The sequence below is a fragment of the Ursus americanus genome, chromosome 14 (genome assembly GCF_024610735.1).
Source record: "Ursus americanus isolate L20-20 chromosome 14, mUrsAme1.1.p, whole genome shotgun sequence".
NCBI classification, from domain to species: Eukaryota; Metazoa; Chordata; class Mammalia; order Carnivora; family Ursidae; genus Ursus; species Ursus americanus.
Window position 1 is genome coordinate 62,758,173 of NC_142140.1, and position 17,382 is coordinate 62,775,554.

A 17,382-nucleotide genomic window follows, 5' to 3' on the forward strand; every position below is an offset into this window, starting at 1 on the left:
TGCGCCTGCGCCGTGGAGGCCGGGCTCGCGCCCGGGCCGCTCGCCCCTCCCCACGCGGGGTTGCCTTGGCGACGCGTGCATGCGCTGGCTGGAGCGGGGCTCGCGGGGCGACTTCCCAGCTGGAGTGGCCGGTCGGCCGGCCTAGGGTGGACAGGGTCGGCGTCGTGAGGTGTGTGTCGGGGGCAGAGCGGACGAGGGGAGACGTGGGAAGCTTGAGGGAGAAGGGGCCGTGATGGGGGAGGGCAGAGGACGGGGAAGGCCAGGTGTGGGGGGGGAGGGGAGAAGAAGGGACGGTGGAGGTCGAGACGCCGCGGGGGGGGAGGGGGGCAGTTGTGACTGTTGTAGGCAAGTTTGCCGCCTGGGAGCCAGTTGAGGACAGGGCCGGTCCCGTGAGCGGTGGCGCGGGTCCCCAAGCTGGCAGAGCAGCCCCTCCCCAGGCCGCCCGGTTGGGCTGGGGGGCGAGCCCCGTGGGGAGGGTGCCCCCAGCCTGGCCCGGGAACGCTCCTGGGGCCCCGGGCCGGAGGCAGGGAAGCACAGCCTGACGTTTCTCTGGAGACCGGCAGCGACGCTGCAGTTGATTTTATCGATGCGTTGGCCTAATAGAACGTTTTTCCTTGGAGCAAAGTACACATCCTTCAAGTCTGAAACTCATAACCTGTGATCAATGCCTGGGGCAGCCTGTGGGGATGAGGGAGGAAAGCCACAGGTGGCTGCCAGGCTGGAGCCAGATGCCGGAGGGATGCCCAGCCAGCCCCACGTTTGCCCCTAGGGTTCCAAAAGCCCGCCAGAGATGCTCCTGCTTTCCTGAGCGAGGCCCTACTCCTCCAGACACAATGGGAAGTTCCACCTTGGGTGACTTTCCTCCTTCCTTCTCCCAGTCTGTTCTCAGGGCGTGAGGAGTCCGGTGATCTTGGCCTTCCTTATGGATTAGCCCAGAGTTACTCAGTCAACTACGCCAAGAGACCTTTTCAGTACACACAAAACAGGGTTCCTAGCCCCACCCCCAGCCCGCCAGCAATGAAAAACTAAAGAGACATGTCACCAACACGTTTTTTTTTTCTCTTAAGGAAGTTGCACGTTTTAGTGTGGGTAGGAAGAGAATTTTCCATGCCCCCCCCCCTTGCAGGAGGTTATTAGTAAGCTGGGAGGAAAGGAGCTACATAGGAAAATCATCTTGGTGTGTTTCATTGACTTGATACAGAGACAAGGGTGGGGAACCCAGGCACAGTCTTCCCTTCCATGGGCCTTCTCTCGCTCGCCCATGGCCGAGGGGTAAGGTGGTTTTGGGTGCGTGCAACCACACCTCAGCTTGGTAGATTTTTTCCCTGGTGATCTTCCGTTCTGACACTTCTGGGCAGAGAGAGGGGTTCCTAAACCCTCCTAAACCATGAGAAGGTGTCTGTTAGAGGCTACCCTCTTCAACTTCCATTCATTCCTAAAGCAAGCTTAAGGGACTGACTTCGATATTTGACCCAATGCTCTGAAGAAAGTGGGATTTCCCCAGGGAAAGGAGTGAGGTCTTCTAGGCCCCTTGTGGTTAATGGAGCAGGGTGTGGGTATCCCCAGGTGAGATTATGATATGGAGTGGGGGATCTCAGTTTGTGAATTCAGAAGGGACTGAGTGCCCTGGGGGGGCGGGGTGAGGGTGGCTCTGGTGGTAGACCCCCAGCTGCCCGCATTGTCTGTAGGTCCTGCCCGCGCCATGTCCAGCAGAGCGGAGAAGAAGCGGAAAGTGAGTGCCCAGGGAAGTGCCAGTCGCGGAGGCACCCGCAGGAGAGCTGCTCAGGCGGCCGCACTGGCCTCGCAGGCTGCGGAGACCACCCTGGCCTCTGGCGAGCCCGAGCTGGAGCCCGAGCCCGAGCCCCTCAAGGAGGAGCTTGGTGGGTACCTGCCGGGGAAGAGCTTGGAGGCAGAATGTTGGTATTTAAAGAGGGTCCGAGGGCTGTTGCTTCTGGGTAGGAAGCCGGGGGGTTCGGAGGAATCTCAGGTCTGCTGCTGGGGTCCTTCTTCTGTGTTTTCTTCCTGGCCAGCCTTATACTTGTTCTTTCCGTCTTCCTCCCCGCCCCCCCCCCCGCCCCGCCATCTCCCCACTCCAATACACCAAGAGCTCACTAGCCAGTCCTTTATCTTCGCCTCTTCCTCCTGACTTCAAGTGTTCCCGGTTGCTCCTACCACCCTGAAGAGGGTTTGATCTCTTCCTTTCTCCCGTTTTCACCCTGGGTGGCAAAACAAATAATGTTTTTCTCCCATTAAGCCCATCACCATGGAGACTCAGCCTGCCTTGCCACCCTTTGAATCCTAAGCCTGACTGATGCTTTCTCCCATCTGTTTCAAGCTCTCATAGCTCTGCCTGCATTTTGGCAGGGGCCTCAGTAGACTCAGGAGGTCCAGGTTCAGGGCCACGAGAGAAGAAGCCTGATGTCTACATCGGGGGAGAAAAGAGCTTAAAGAGCCTGCCTTCTGTGGCTTTGATCTAAGGGACTCCATCCCTGTGGGTTGGAAGGTTTTGGGTGGCTGTCGCCGACCCTGGGCTGTCCCCTTGGAGCACTGGCCAGTGTAGATATGACTATGAACTAAGCGTAGCCCTCCTCTTTTCCGTGGGGCTTCTTAACACTGCTGGCAGCCTGTCAAGCTGGACAGACATGGAATCCCCTTTTAATACTAACAGCGGGGAGATTAAACATGGGCGTGGGAGAGGGGTCCTCCAGGGTACACAGGGTCCCTAGGACCCAGACATTAGAAATATGCAGCGTGTTTCCTTCTAAGTTCTCTCGGAAGCATTTAATGTGGGACTGGCTCCCAGAGGCTGGGTACCTGGAGTGGAGGCTGGGAGCAGGAGAGGCAGCGAGGCTCCGGTGTGGGAAGGGAAGGAGATTCTGGATGAAAGCATTGACCAGCAAAGACAAAGAATCTAGGACTCCCTGAGCTCTAAGCCTTTTTATTGTTTGATGTGGAGACACATAACCCCAACAGAGGTTCAGAGGGGCCTGGGGCCTCCAGAGCAGCCCCGAAACACCCAGTAATCCCTGTCATCTCTGGAGTTGGAAAGGGATTGAGGCCTGTTCCACAGGAGACTGAAGGGCCTGCTCTGGTCTGAAGGTTTGTGTCCCCACCCCCCAAATTAATATGTTGAAATCTTAATGCCCGATGTGGTGGGATTAGGAGGTGGGGCCTTTAAGAGCTGCTTAAATCGTGAGAGGTGTTTAAATCATGTCATGGATGGGATAAGTGCCTTATGAAAGTGGTTCCAGAGAGATCGCGTGGCCTGGTCTTCCACGTGAGGACACCATGAGAAGTCCGTGACCCAGAAGGAGGCTCTCAGTGGTATTTTGTTATAGTCTGTGCTATATTTTTATAGCAGACGCTGGGTCTAAGAAGGGCCTAAGATGGTTCTCGGTAAAGGTGGGTAGAAGGGCAGACACCCTTTGGAGGTTTGTATTAACAACCTTTGCTTCCTTAAGTGTTCCTCAATTCCCTTTAAGAAAACAAGGACAGGTTTGTAATTCCATATTTGTAATTTGAAAAACCTTTTTAAAATAAAGATTTTATTTATTTATCAGAGAGAGAGCACGCGTGCACTAGCAGGGGAGGGGCAGAAAGAGAGGGAGAAACGGACTCCCCTCCCAGCAGGGAGCCCAACTCGGGGCTTGATCCCAGGACCCTGGGATCATGATCTGAGCCGAACAAGAGTCGGACGCTTAACCGACTGAGCCCCCCAGGCGCCCCTGGACAACCCTGTATCTTTACTTGCATCGGAGCCTAGTTTTTTTTTTTTTTTTTTTTTAAAGATTTTATTTATTTATTCCACAGAGATAGAGACAGCCAGCGAGAGAGGGAACGGAGCCTAGTTTTTAGCAGCCATTCCCCACGGATCCCGATAACCAGCAGTCCACTTTCCCTCTCTGCGGGTTTGCCTGTTCTCGACATTTCACGTCAGTGGGTTGACGCCGCGTGCGGTCTTTCTTCCGCCTAACGTCGTGCATTCGCGGTTCGTGCGTGGCGTGGCTTTACGGCAGATCTCCGTTCCCTCCTTTAGCCGAATCACACGCCACCGCAGTTTGTGGATCCCATCGTTTGCCGATGGGCGCTTGAGCTGTTTCCACCTTTTGGCCGCTGTGACTCGTGCCTCCGTGAGCCTGGGGGCTCGGGGTGTCTAGTGGAGTCCCTGCCTCCGGTTCTCTAGAGGATATGCCCGGAGGGGAGTATGGTGGGCTCCTCTGGTGACTCTGTGTTTACATTTTGAAGGAACGCCTTCATTTTGGAATGTTTATTCTTCCCAGAGCCAACGGTGGAGGAACCCGAAGTAGAGAAGGAAGAGTTCCCGGAGCCCGAGGTGGACGTGGTAAGTGAGGGTTTTCCCTGAGCCAGACGATCAGAGGGCTCGCTGTAACGTGCAGCGCCAGGAATTCTCTTCAGGCTGTCGCTTGCTTCTGCTTACTCTCTCCTGGGAGCCTGCTCGCCACAAACCCGGTCTGCTGAGTCCAGGACCAAGTCGTCCGTGCCCCCCGCGCCCCCCAGGAGAAGGGGGCTTTATGGGAGGGACAGTTCCCGTAGCTTTCGCTTCCTTGTCTCCCCGCCTTGAGTCAAACTGGGACAAGCTTAGTATGGGATACCAAGCTGTTCTCCGAACGAATCGCACATTTTGGCCAGCAAGCACTTTCCAGGTCTGGGTGTTAGCAGCGTAGCAATAAATACTCGATCTTCTCTATTCTTATTTGTATTTCTTTGATTTCAAGTGAAATTGGACATTTTTTCGTATTTTCACTTTCTGATTTCTATGACGTGTGACATGCCTGTTCATGTCCTTTTGTTCATTCGTTTCCTGGGGTCGTTTTGTTTCTCTTATAGGCTCATCTACATGTTTCTATGGAGTTTTCTTGACTTGGAAACTTTTAAGTGAAAGAGACTCTTTCTTATCTTCCAGGAGAACTGGGAGAAGGACAGGGTGACTCCCATGTTCATCTTCATGTTTTCTAGTCTCCTTAAATATTTAAAGCTTATTTGTTTTCTTTAGTCATCTCTACACCCAACGTGAGGCTTGAACTCACAACTCTGAGATCAAGAGTCATACGTTCCTCTGACCGAGTCCCAAGTTTTCTGAATTATTTAGTAGAGTTCTACAGATGAATTTTTTTCGAGTCACCAGTTGTAATTAATTTTCCATCTAATTGATATATTTTTTGGTGTTTCCCATTCTTGTATTTTCCCCCCTTCTTCCTCTCTGCTATGCCAGTTGGCTTTCACTGGATATCTCTTATTACTTCAGTACCCTGGGAGGCTGCGGCCTTATCCTTTTTCTGGCTCGCCATCCTTGCTCCTGGTTGCTTGCTTTAGGCTAATATCCTACAGGTTCCCTTGACTTAGTTTTGCTTTGAGGTTGAGGATTGCTTGACGATGCGTTTTGACAATGACAGGCATAAAGGACATATCTTGGGAAGATAATATCCCCCACTTTTCCTCTAGTGATCTATTCTAGTTTTTCTTGTAGAAGCAAGGGGATCTTATCGTCTTGTTTCTTCAGAAACTTGAGACCTATCACTCTGGTCATCCTTAGCCTTTACCATTCCAGACCCCTCTGACTTCTCGTTCCCCATGTCCTCGCGTGCGCTCATGGGTGGGAGAAAGGACTCATCCTAACAGCTCTCCCTGCCTCGGCTCTCTGCTCTCCTTCTGTAGAAGCCCCTTTTCCTGTCCCAGGCTGTGCTGACAGGACTAGCGGATGCCGTCTGGACAGCGGAGCATGATGCCATTTTGGAACACTTTGCCCAGGACCCTTCGGAGCTCATCCTCACCATCTTCATCGACCCGTATATGGGGCTGAAGCTAGATCTGGGCATGCCTGTACAGGTGGGTACCCTCCTCTCCCGACTCCCAGGCGGTCTGCCAGGGGGCTGAGGGTGCTGCGTATCTCAGTCTCGAGTCTTACCTCCTGGACCCCAGGTCTGTGGAGCCTCATGGGGTGTCAGGAACCCCGCTTGGCAGTGGGGTACAGAGAGAAATGAGGTAGGGTTTCGCTTTTGGTGATCTCATGGTCTAGTGGGGAAGACAGACGTATACAGAACATTTACGGTATGTTACGATGCCACGGGCAGAGCTTTATAGGAGCTTGATGGGGGCAACTGATAAAGCCAGTGGAGGGCTGGCAGGGCTCGGTGGTGGAGGTGCTATTTCAGGTGGAGATCAACAGTAAGTAGGATTTCATCGAGTGCGGCTAAGAGCTGTTCCGGTAACGAACTGTGTGCAAAGAAGAGCTTTAGGAAGTGATCCTGGAAAGGTGGGTTTGGGGCAGCTTGTGGGAGGCCCTGTGTATTAGGCTGGACAGTTTGGCCTCTATCCCGGAGGGAACTAGCGAAGGCCTTCGCGGATTAGGTACATAACTGTTTGAACAATGTGGAAGATGCATTAGTGAAGAGTAAACCGCGGGGAGGGAGACAGTTAAAGGACAGGCATAGAGCAGAGTGTTAGCGGTAGCCTCTGGGGGGCGGTGTACAGGTCATGATTGGTAAATTCTCATAACTTTTCTGCGTTTGATATTTTTGAAATAAAGTGTTGGAAAAGAGGAAGGCTTTTGCTTTGCTTTTATTGGCAGCACACGTTCAAAAACCAAAATGATAATGAACATGAGCGCGGCCCTGTGCGGTGACACAGTTTGTGAAATGTTCCAGATTAAACAAGAGCGAAAACAGACTGTGGCTTTTTCCTGCACATGGGCAATCGTCAGCTATAGGACGACATGGAAAAAAAAAAAATCTCATTCGTAAAAGGAACAAAAATTTGCAAAAATGTGTAGGATTTATAGGAAAGAAAACAACTGTGTTGCAGGCCGTGTCAGAAGATCTGACTACACAGTGAGCCATATCCTGTTTCTGAGTGGGAATCTTAATTATAAAGATTCTATCCAGACAAATGCGCTGTTTTAACGCGACTCCAAAGTCCCACAGTCCCTAAATCTCTTGTGTAAAGATTTGAAGATATATCTGGAAAAATGCATGAAAATAGCAAAGAACATGATGAAGAAGGAAAATACTGAAGGAGAGCTGTGAATATGAAAATCTCGTGTTTAACTGTAGTGATTAAAACAGAGTTGGGACACCTGGCAGGCTCAGTCGGTGAAGCGTGTGGCTCTCCATCTCAGGGTCATGAGATCAAGCCCTGTGTTGGGCATGGAGCCCACATAAAATAAGGTAAAATTAAATTAAAATTAAATAAAACAGAGTTGTACTAGGCCAGGAATATACAGCATATATACAACATTAAAGACACAAAATACACGTATATGTAAGCATTTTCTATAAAAACTCCATCTAAAATCTGGGGAAGAAGGGATTATTCAATGCATAGGATTGGAAAATATGGAACTCAAAGTTTTCCATTAAAAATCTATTTAGCTGGGGGGAGGGGGAAACGGGAAAATGTCTGTCAGAGGGTGCGAAATTTCTGACACCAAAACCAAAGGCAACCAAGCAAAACTAAGTGAGTGGGACAACATCAAATCAAAAAGCTTCTGCACAGCAGGGCTTCTTCCATCAACAAAATGCAAAGGCCACGTAAGACATGGGAGAAAATACGTACAAATCCTAGCTCTGATAAGAGGCTAATACCCAAAATATATAAAAAACTCCTACAACTCAATGGTGAAAAGAACAATCAGATCAAAAAATGAGCAGAGGGATTGAAGGGAACTTTTTCCAAAGAAGACATGCAAATGGCCAACGGGTATTTGGAAAGGTGCCCCTGTATCACTAATCAGGGAAATGCAAATCAAAATCACGGTGAGATGCCATCTCACACCTGTGAGAATGGCCATCGTCGAAAAGACAACAGATGACAAATGGTGAAGATGTGGTGAAAGGGGAACCCTGGTGCACTGCTGGTGGGAATGTAAGTTGGTGCCGCCACTAAGGAAAACTGGACGTTTCTCAGAAAATTAAACACAGAACTACCATAGGATCCAGCAACCCACTTCTGGGTATATGTCCCAAGGAAATGAAATCACTATGTCAAAAAGGTATCTGTAGCCCATGTTCTTCGCAGCATTATTTACAATAGCCAAGACATGGGAACAGCCTAAGTGTCTATCGATGGATGATGGATAAAGAAAATTCTGTACACACACAGTGAAATATTGTTCAGCGACGAGAAAGGAAAGAATCCTGCCACTTGCAACAACCCGGATGGAACTCGAGGCCATTATGCTAGATGAAATAAGTCAGAGAAAGACAAATGCTGTATGATCTCACTTATATGTGGAATCTAGGGGAAAAATAATCCCCCCTAGTGGTATACATGACATTTGCTAAGAGGGTGGATCTTAAGTGTTTTCTGCACGCACGCACACACACACACGCACAAAGAACAGAAAAAATGGTACCCCGTGAAATGCTGGGTATGTTAATTAGCTTTGTCGTGGTGATTCTTTCACAATGTATATGAATATCAAAGCATCACGTTGTACACCTTAAATATATACAGCTTTTTTTTTGTCAATTATGCCTTAATGAAGCTGAAGAAAATTCATTAGGTATGTGGAAATATACTCTAAGATCACAGACTTCGATGTATCCTTTTGGGATAAGATGGCCAATTGAAACTTCCTTAAAAAATTATTACTCTTGATAAAATGGGCAAAAAGTAAAACCAGAAAAAGAAGAAAAAAAAAACACCCCAATACCCAAGAGTAAAGAAGGAAAGAAGGATAATCTAATCAATTTAAAAAGTGGGTGACCAATGAAAGGTCTATGCACTTAGGCAAACCGTCCTCCCCGCGGGTATGGAGGACCCCCAGCAAGATGGGAACTTCAGTCGGGCATTGAGCAAAATCTGAAAAGGGAGAAAGAAAGCCCAGGTATTTTAACAAAGATTTTACGCTGTCTGAAATGAGCCTTAACCACCTGCCCATGCCCTCGTGCGATTCTCTTAGGCTAGCGAAAAGTGAACAGAACATAAAACACCCAGTCCTTTCCCTTTCACTTCAAGGGGGGAGAAGACACTGGGTTCGCACAGCGGGACATCAAGGAGTCACCCACAGGACGTCAGAGCAGAAAGGACGAATTCGCGGAGCTGCTCAAGCATGAGGGCAGAAATGGCAGGGCGACTCCAAGTGTATTACATCGAGGCCGAAAACGTGGAACAAAGCGTGCAAAGGAGAGCAGCGGAGCAGAAGGAGACCCCTCACAGCAGCATCACGTTCCGGTACAACTGACTAAGAGCACGAGTTCAATTTTTAAAACGCGGAGAGACGAAATGATGCCACATGAGAAAGAGATAAAGGGGAGATTGCGGATCTTAGGAACTAAAGCCGCGTGCTCCCAAACTCGTAGGGCAGAATCAGCAAGGAGCTAACTAGCTATCACTGAGAATGTGAACTGCCACAGAAGAGAGGCTTGAGATAATTACAGTGCACGAGGAAGAGAAAGCCAACGACAACATAATTAGCGGAAAGTTAATAAGACAGGGTGATCTAATACAGAGCGCCAGCGAATGAAGCCGTGTAAATTTAAAGCTAAAATACAAAGGCTTTCCCTGACCCGCAGAAGGAACTGAATCTGGGACTTGAAAGAAGGTACTTTCTTCCACAAAATTTGTCTCGCGATGTTTAATGCCAACGCACATCTTAGGTCAACTATAAACTCCAAGGAAATTCATTCTTTAGGAACATCACTGATGTGGCCTTCCTGCCGAGAATGTGCAACTTGAATCGAATAATGAGGAAACAATCAGATGCATCCAAATTAAGGGACATTTTGGAAAACAACTAGCCTGGACCGTTAGATCAGGGACTGTGCAGAATTCAAGGGGACCGAGGACACATGACCGCGTGTGATCCCGGATTGGATCCTGGGTGGCGAAGAACAGCTGTAAATGACGTTATTTGGACCACAGGGGAACGTCGAATTTGTATTCTGTATTATATAAAGTATTATATGAAGTTTAATTTTCTGAGTGTGGTAATTACAGTGCTGGGTATGTTGGAGAAGGTCCTCATTTTTCGGGGCTATATGCTGAAGTCTTTAAGGGTGCAGTGTCACATGCACTCGCAAATGGCTCAGCTGGGAGAGGGAGAGAGTAAGGGAGTGTCCTTGAGCACAAATAGGGCAAACTGTGAACAATCAGTGAATCTAGCTGAAGGGTATGTTGTTCACTGCACTTTTTTTTTTTTCAATTTTTCTATGAGTTGGAATTGTTTTCAAAATAAAAATTTGAGAAAGAATGATTTAGCCCTCTAGTCAAAAAAGCAAATTGTCTACCCAGAGGAGACATTAGGCTGGTGGCAGGCTTCTCTGCTCACCCGAAAATCACCTTCACAGAGTTCTCCAGGAAGGGCACCATGCCCCAGGCATTTTATTCCCAGCCAGGATGGTCAAATGCAAAGGCAACAAATGTGTAGTCATTTTCGATCTTGAAAGAACCCTACTCTATACAAAAATAAAATCATCAGTGGAAATCTATTCCTTTAAGACATGAACCAAACAGGGGGCGCCTGGCCAGCTCAGTTGGAAGATTGTGTGACTCTGCATCTCAGGGTTGTGAGTTCGAGCCCCACGTTGGGCGGGGAGATGATTTAAAAATAACACCTTAAAGGGGTGCCTGGGTGGCTCAGCCGTGAAGTGTCTGCCTTCGGCTCAGTCATGATCCCAGGGTCCTGGGATCGAGCCCTGCATCGGGCTCCCTGGTCAACGGGAAGCCTGCTTCTCCCTCTCCTACTCCGGCTGCTTGTGTTCCCTCTCTTGCTGTATCTCTCTGTCAAATAAAATCTTTAAAAAAAATTTAAAAAAATAAAATCTTAAAAAAAGAAGAACCAAATAACTCAAGAATAGAGAATCTATGAACATTCAATTCACTTAAATAAAAACTAATACTAAATAACCACTGGCATTATGGTTATGCTGTGGAACGGGAATGCCACCAGCCTGGTTGGCGTAAACATAATAGCGTAACAAACACTGAGCAGTGTTGAGCAACAGAGGGGGTATGAGGTGCCAGGGTCCTTATTTCTCAAAGCAGTGAGTCACTAGGACTTCACATTGAAAGGTAGTGGGAAATGAATCTCAAAAATTTTAAAGGTTTTATTTGTTTGTTTGTTTATTTATTTATTTAGAGAGTACAAGTAGGGGGAGGGACAGAGGGAGAGAAGCAGACTCTGGGCTGAGTGCAGACCCCGATACTGGGCTCGCTGTCACGACCCTGAGATTATGACCTGAGCCCAAACCAAGGGTTGGATGCTCAACCGACTGAGCCATCCAGGTGCCCCTGGACCTCAGTATTTTTTTAATAATCTCATATAACTTTTGAAAGAGGTCTTTCAGAAAGAAGTCTTTCCTAGATGAAGAAACACATTTTGAAGCTCAGTGATGCCTGTGTTTTATTCACACCAGAGTCTCTTTATTCTGTTAAATCCAAGTAAAATTAAATCTAATCCTTTTAATCAAAAATAGCATGATCCTATTTTGCAATGACCTTTAATTGATTTGTTCTGTACGTGTCGGTCTATAGAAAGATGTCTGGAATAACATTTTCTCTAATGTTAACAGCATTAATGTCTGGGTGGTGGAATTTTAGATGGCAGCTTAGCTCTTATATGTATATTCTTCTGTATTGATTCAGTTATGTATAATTAACATATGTATGTCATTTTTAAAAATGATAAGGCCTTAAAGATTTTATTTTTAAGTAATCTCTACACCCAACATGGGGCTCGAACTCACGACCCCAAGACCAAGAGTTGCATGCTCTACTGACTGAGCCAGCCAGGAGCCCCAAGAGTCTGTTTCTTGGTTTCTCTCTCTCTCTCTCTCTCTCTCTCTCTCTCTCTTCCCTTTGATGGTTTGTTTTGTTTCTTAAATACCACACATGAGTAAAATCATATGGTATTACATATGTATATCATTTTAACAAAAATAATGGTGTTAAGCTTTTAAAAAAATACACTCGAAGTGCCAAAATTTAATTCTGGGTAGTGGGAAGATGGGTGATTATTAATTTCTTCTTTGTGCTTCCTTTTCAGTTTTTAAAATTACATGAATTATAAAGAGTAGGTACAAAAGTGTGCACACCCAAATGGTGCACTCTGATCTTAGGGAGGAGTGGCCTTTCCAGGCACGTAGAAGTCAGAAACTTTAAATTTGAAAAGCTTTAACTGCATGAAGGTTGTACCATTTCTGAAGGTAAACAACAACAAGAGCCACACAGACTCACCAGAAACAAAATTGAAGGGTAAATGAAAAATTGGGCAACAGGTATATACAGCTGAAATGGGAGACCATAGACAGTTGCCTCTTCCATTTTTTCTCCTTCCTGCTTTTCCTATAGCTAAAAGGGCTTCCTCCATTCTATCCTTTCCCTTCCATCCAATCCATCCAACATTTATCGAGCATCTAATATGTCCAGTCAACTGTGCTAGGTTCTGGAGTCAAGTAGGACAGAACACACAGTCCCTACCTTCAAGGCATGCTCTCTGCATTTCCTCCCCGTGGGTCTGGGTATGGACTCTGTTATGTCCCTGAAAGAAACAGGAAGCACCTCGAGACCCATTTGGCGAAGGATCAGGATAGGCTAAGGGAATGTGACGAAGAACTCAGCCAGACTTTCAGGACTGGCGCCTCAGATTCTGTCGGGTATCATGCTGGGTCTGGAGACTGAGCTCTGGTCTACTGTCTTTCACGCAGACCCAGAACCAGATTGTCTACTTCATTCGCTGCGCACCGGTTCCCATCACCCCGGAGAACTTTGAGGCAACTGTGCAGTTTGGGACCGTGCGGGGTTCCTACATCCCGGCCCTGCTCCAGCTGCTCAGTGGTGTCTTTGCCCCTCAGATCTTTGCAAACACAATCTGGCCTGAAAGTATTCGGAATCATTTTGCTTCTCATCTGCACAGATTCTTGGCCTGCCTGACAGGTGAGCAGAAAGCCTTGAGTGCCTGTTCTCTCTCTGGTGCTGCACTGACAGTAGAGCAAACGAGGCAGGTGGGAGATTCATCTCAGGCACCTGTGCGACCTGGCATGGAGTAGGGACCTGTACGTGCTTGTTGAATGAGCGGATCAGGGAACAGGATTTGCCTTCCAATACAGATACAGTTTTCTGCTGTAGAAGGTTGACCAGACCTGCTCAAATGTAGAGTTGGATATTTCTGAGAGTACATGTGGGGTAAAGGGGAAATGCAGGTGGTGGTGGGAGTACTAGGGGGAGTGGATGTATCATACCAGAGAGTGTTGAGGGCGTGGTGCAGATCTTTGACCTTATTTTATGATTATCTCTTACTTTACTTCAATGAGGTTTCCCTCTTGTCATTTTTCCTCTTGATATCAAAAAATGCAGAGTCACTGTTTCTTTTGCCTGTTCTCCTGAAATCCTCCATACTAGCTGGGCCACCGATTATCAACTGTGATTGCATCTGGGGTGGCATAAACTCATCCCCCTGTGTGAGCTACATGGTCCTTTCCTTTCCTTAGATACTCGGTACAAACTGGAGGGGCACACCGTTCTCTACATTCCTGCAGAGGCCATGAACATGGCACCCGAGGTGGTGGTTAAGGACAAAGAGCTGGTGCAGCGGCTGGAGAGTGAGTGGCTGGCGTTGCCAGTGTGTTGGGGGTCCTAGGGGAGAGGAGAGGGCCAGATGCAGAGAAAGGAACTGGGTTAGGAGGGCTATGTAAGTGGCAGAGGGAAGGACACAACTGGGGAGGAGCATAGAGAAGTACAAGGAGTTTTGTACTCTCCCCGGCAGCCTCCATGATCCACTGGACCCGGCAGATAAAGGAGGTGCTCAGTGCCCAGGAGTCTGTGGAGACAGGAGAAAATTTAGGTCCTCTGGAGGAGATTGAGTTCTGGCGCAACCGATGCATGGACCTGTCTGGCATCAGTATGCAGCTGGTGAAGCAGGGAGTAAAGCACATTGAATCCATCCTGCGTCTTGCCAAGTCCTCCTACTTGGCGCCCTTTATGAAACTGGCCCAGCAGATCCAGGTTTGTGAGTGGCCTCAAGGATGGAGGCTTAGCAGAGAGTGGATGGTGGTTGGGACAGTCATTAGTTGGGTGCTAAGCAGAGGGGGCCAGTGTAATCCTCAGCAGCAAAGACCGATCCCCCCAGTGTTTGGACTTGCACTTGGGGGAGAGCACAGAAGTGGTAGGACACAGGGTCCCAGGGAGCTCGTAGAGACTCCAGTTAGTCGACAAATATACATGGAGTACCCTCCACGAGCCCAAGCCCTACAATCCAGCTCAGAAAACCAGGCTTACACAAAACAGAATGACTAGAGGGCACGGGGTCAAAGAGGAACCCATAGGGTTCAGCCAAGAGAATTGCAAGATAATCACATAAAAAAAATATTTGATAAAGTATGACAAGCTGATTCTGTTGGCGCTGGGGACACCCAGAGGGCAGGGCGACCTGTGGAATATGGACGTGGAGGACTTCTCTCCCCGGGTGGGACTTTGAGCTAGGTGGTGAGGAAACTGAGCCACAGCTACATGGAGACGTCTGGAAGCGTGGTTGAGAACAGGGTGGTGAAGGGCGCTGGGTGAAACAGGGAGTGAGTGGGGGTGCTGTTCAGTCAGCTGATCAGCAGCTGGTGAGTATCAACCTTGGGCGGGGTTCCGAATTCAGCAGGAGAAACTGGAGGAGTGGACACAAAGCCCGAGCTTGGGGCCTCCCGGTCTAGTGTGGGGGGTGGACTCACCATGAGAAGGGTCGCAAGGACACGGTGGTAGGAGTTAGCACACAGTGAGAGCAGATAGTTGGGGCCTCCGGGCCTCAGGGCCCGCAGACACCCGAGAGGCTTGGTACTAGGTCTTGAGAGAGGCCGCTCAAGGGGGGCTTCCCCGTGGGTAAACAGTGCTTGCTTTGAACCGGTTCTTTCCAACGGACAAGTCTACTCCCACTCTTTCTTCACCGCCAGGATGGTTCTCGTCAAGCGCAGTCAAACCTGACGTTTCTGTCAATCCTGAAGGAGCCCTACCAGGAACTGGCCTACATGCGGCCTAAGGACATCTCCAGTAAGCTCCCCAAGCTCATCAGTCTCATCCGTATCATCTGGGTCAACTCTCCCCACTACAACACTCGGGAGAGACTGACCTCCCTCTTCCGAAAGGTGTGTGTCTGCAGGGCTGCGGGGGTGGGGGGGGTGGGGGGGGTGCGGTGCTGGTGGAGTTGGAGTGCAGCGGGCAAGGCAGAAAGCACGGACCCCAGGCTGAGCCGGGCAGAAGGGGAGGACCTGCTTTTTCTCATTTCCAAAGTTGGAAATTGCCCGGAGTGAGACGCAGATTTGGGAAGGGACAGGCGCAGGGCCCGCATTTCATCCGGGGTGACTGAGACAGGCTGCTGAGCTGAGTGCTCGCTGGGAAGCGAGCTGAGTGGCACCGGGGGATGCGGGTAGAACCCCGAGAGGTTGCCGCCGGCCAGTAGCAAAGGCCGGTGTCCACTGGGTGTCGGAAGCCCGATCAAGGCTGGGAGGCCAAGGCCCGAGGCATGAGGCAGGGGGGGAGACGGAGGCTGTTGGCCCCCCTGCAGATGAGCAACGAGATCATTCGCCTGTGTTGTCACGCTGTGTCTCTGGACCGTGTCTTCGAGGGCCACGTCACGTCCAGCAAGGAGGACCTGCAGGGTTGCATCGCCTGCTGCCAGGCCTGGAAAGATCACTACCTGCGGGCCGTGCAGATGCACACCCAGTACGAGCGGTCCCCCAGCCCACCCCGTCCCGCTGTTCCCCTGCCGTTCCTCCTGAGGGCGGAGGCACTTTATAAAAGCCTGAAGATTCCATGTTCCCAGACCTGGTCCCAGTTCCCTCTGCGAATACAGCTATCCTAGCTCCCCGTCCTAGGTTCTCCTCACCCTCATAACCTTCCTCCCTGATTCCAGGAATCCTTCCTGCTTTACTCCTCCTCTCTCTCGGCCCGAACGTCTGAAATTCCATTATGTACAGACCTTCCTCCAGAATGGAGATGCTTTGTCTCCTCTCTTGCTTCTCTTCATCTTGCCTTTCTTCCCTCATTTCTGCAGGAGAACTGCTTCTTGGGGTCTCCGTTTCTGAGCCCCCCCCCCCCGAACCCAGGACTCCTGGTTCTAGCTTTGCATAGGCAGGCTGATACCTAGCGTTCCTACATGTGGATGCGGTCCGTCTTTCTCTGCACACAGGTTCTCAAATCGGGGCTGGGTGCTCGACCAGACCAGCATATTTGCCCAGGTGGACGCCTTTGTGCAGCGGTGCAAGGACCTCATTGAGGTGGGCTGACCGTCAGGGAGGGAGAGGAGAGTCAGAGGGGCTCCGGACCCCGGCCCAGGGCTGGGCGGGAGGGGCTGTGTGCCTGCTGCGGATCCCGCTCTCTTAGACTGTTGCCTGTTACCACGGGCGACGGCCAAAACTCATCCAGTAGCTCCTTGCATCTGGTGGGTCCCCCCTTGGTTTTTAGACATTTTAAGCCAAGCCTGAGAGCTCAGGCCCGATGAGGTCAGAAAGGGACAGGAGTCCCCCTCACGGGGCTTCGTTTCAGGTATGCGACTGCCAGTACCATTTTGCCCGCTGGGAGGATGGCAAGCAGGCTCCGCTTCCTTGCTTCTTCGGTGCCCAGGGGCCCCAGATCACACGGAACTTGCTGGAGATTGAGGACATCTTTCATAAGAATCTCCACATGCTTCGGGCTGTCCGCGGGGGCATCCTGGACGTCAAGAACACCTCCTGGCACGAGGACTACAACAGGTGAGGGGATCCCAGGGCGGCTGGGGGGGGGGGAGCAGGGGAGGGAGGCGGGGAGGCGAGCCCAGGAGGAGTGACCAGAGTACAAAGCAATGCGTGGAGGTGAGAGATCAGGGGTGGGGAAGGAGCCGCTGCTCAGACGCAGGGTCCCGGCTGGAGCCCCCATTCTGTCATGGACTGGATCGGCGCCTCGGCAAGTCGTTCCGCCAGTGAGAGCCTGTTTCCTGGTCTAACAAATAAGGCCAGAGATAGAACCCACCTCACTGTGTCGTTTTGAGGAGCGGACGATTAATGCAGTAACGCACTGTGTTCCGGGCACGGAGGGCGCCCTCGGCACCTGGCACACGGGGTTCTTACTTGGGGGGTGTCCTGGGGCAGGCAACGGCGCCCACCCAGCACCACGCATCTCTAACGGTGCAGGTTTCGCACTGGAGTCAAGGACCTGGAGGTGATGACTCAGAACCTGATCACCTCTGCCTTCGAGTTAGTCCGAGACGTGGAGCAGGGGGTGCTGCTGCTGGACACCTTCCACAGGCTCGCCACGCGGGAGGTGCTGCCCCCCCGCCCCTCCCACTGCTCCCCTGCTTTCTCCGCCTGCTTCCCCTGTGCTTCCTCCAGTCCCAACTCCATTCATGCCCTTACCCATGTCCTCTGCTCCCCTTGCTTCTGGATCGCTAGGGAGTGGCCTCCGTGG

At 50.3% G+C, this 17,382-nt stretch overlaps 1 protein-coding gene across 1 annotated transcript in view; it reads left to right on the top strand.

Annotated features, from left to right (window-relative positions):
* Positions 1-98: 98 nt before the first annotated feature.
* The window catches only part of DNAH2 (dynein axonemal heavy chain 2), a 79,839-nt gene continuing 62,555 nt past the window's right edge, over positions 99-17,382 (top strand). Inside the window, exons 1-12 of the mRNA XM_087867578.1 lie at positions 99-169; positions 1,689-1,880; positions 4,281-4,342; positions 5,677-5,847; positions 12,666-12,894; positions 13,449-13,559; positions 13,724-13,962; positions 14,895-15,086; positions 15,506-15,663; positions 16,130-16,217; positions 16,486-16,691; positions 17,109-17,238. Of these exons, the coding sequence (XP_087723704.1) occupies positions 1,703-1,880; positions 4,281-4,342; positions 5,677-5,847; positions 12,666-12,894; positions 13,449-13,559; positions 13,724-13,962; positions 14,895-15,086; positions 15,506-15,663; positions 16,130-16,217; positions 16,486-16,691; positions 17,109-17,238 (1,764 nt within the window). The 5' untranslated portion in view covers positions 99-169; positions 1,689-1,702. The remainder of the gene's footprint in view (positions 170-1,688; positions 1,881-4,280; positions 4,343-5,676; positions 5,848-12,665; positions 12,895-13,448; positions 13,560-13,723; positions 13,963-14,894; positions 15,087-15,505; positions 15,664-16,129; positions 16,218-16,485; positions 16,692-17,108; positions 17,239-17,382) is intronic.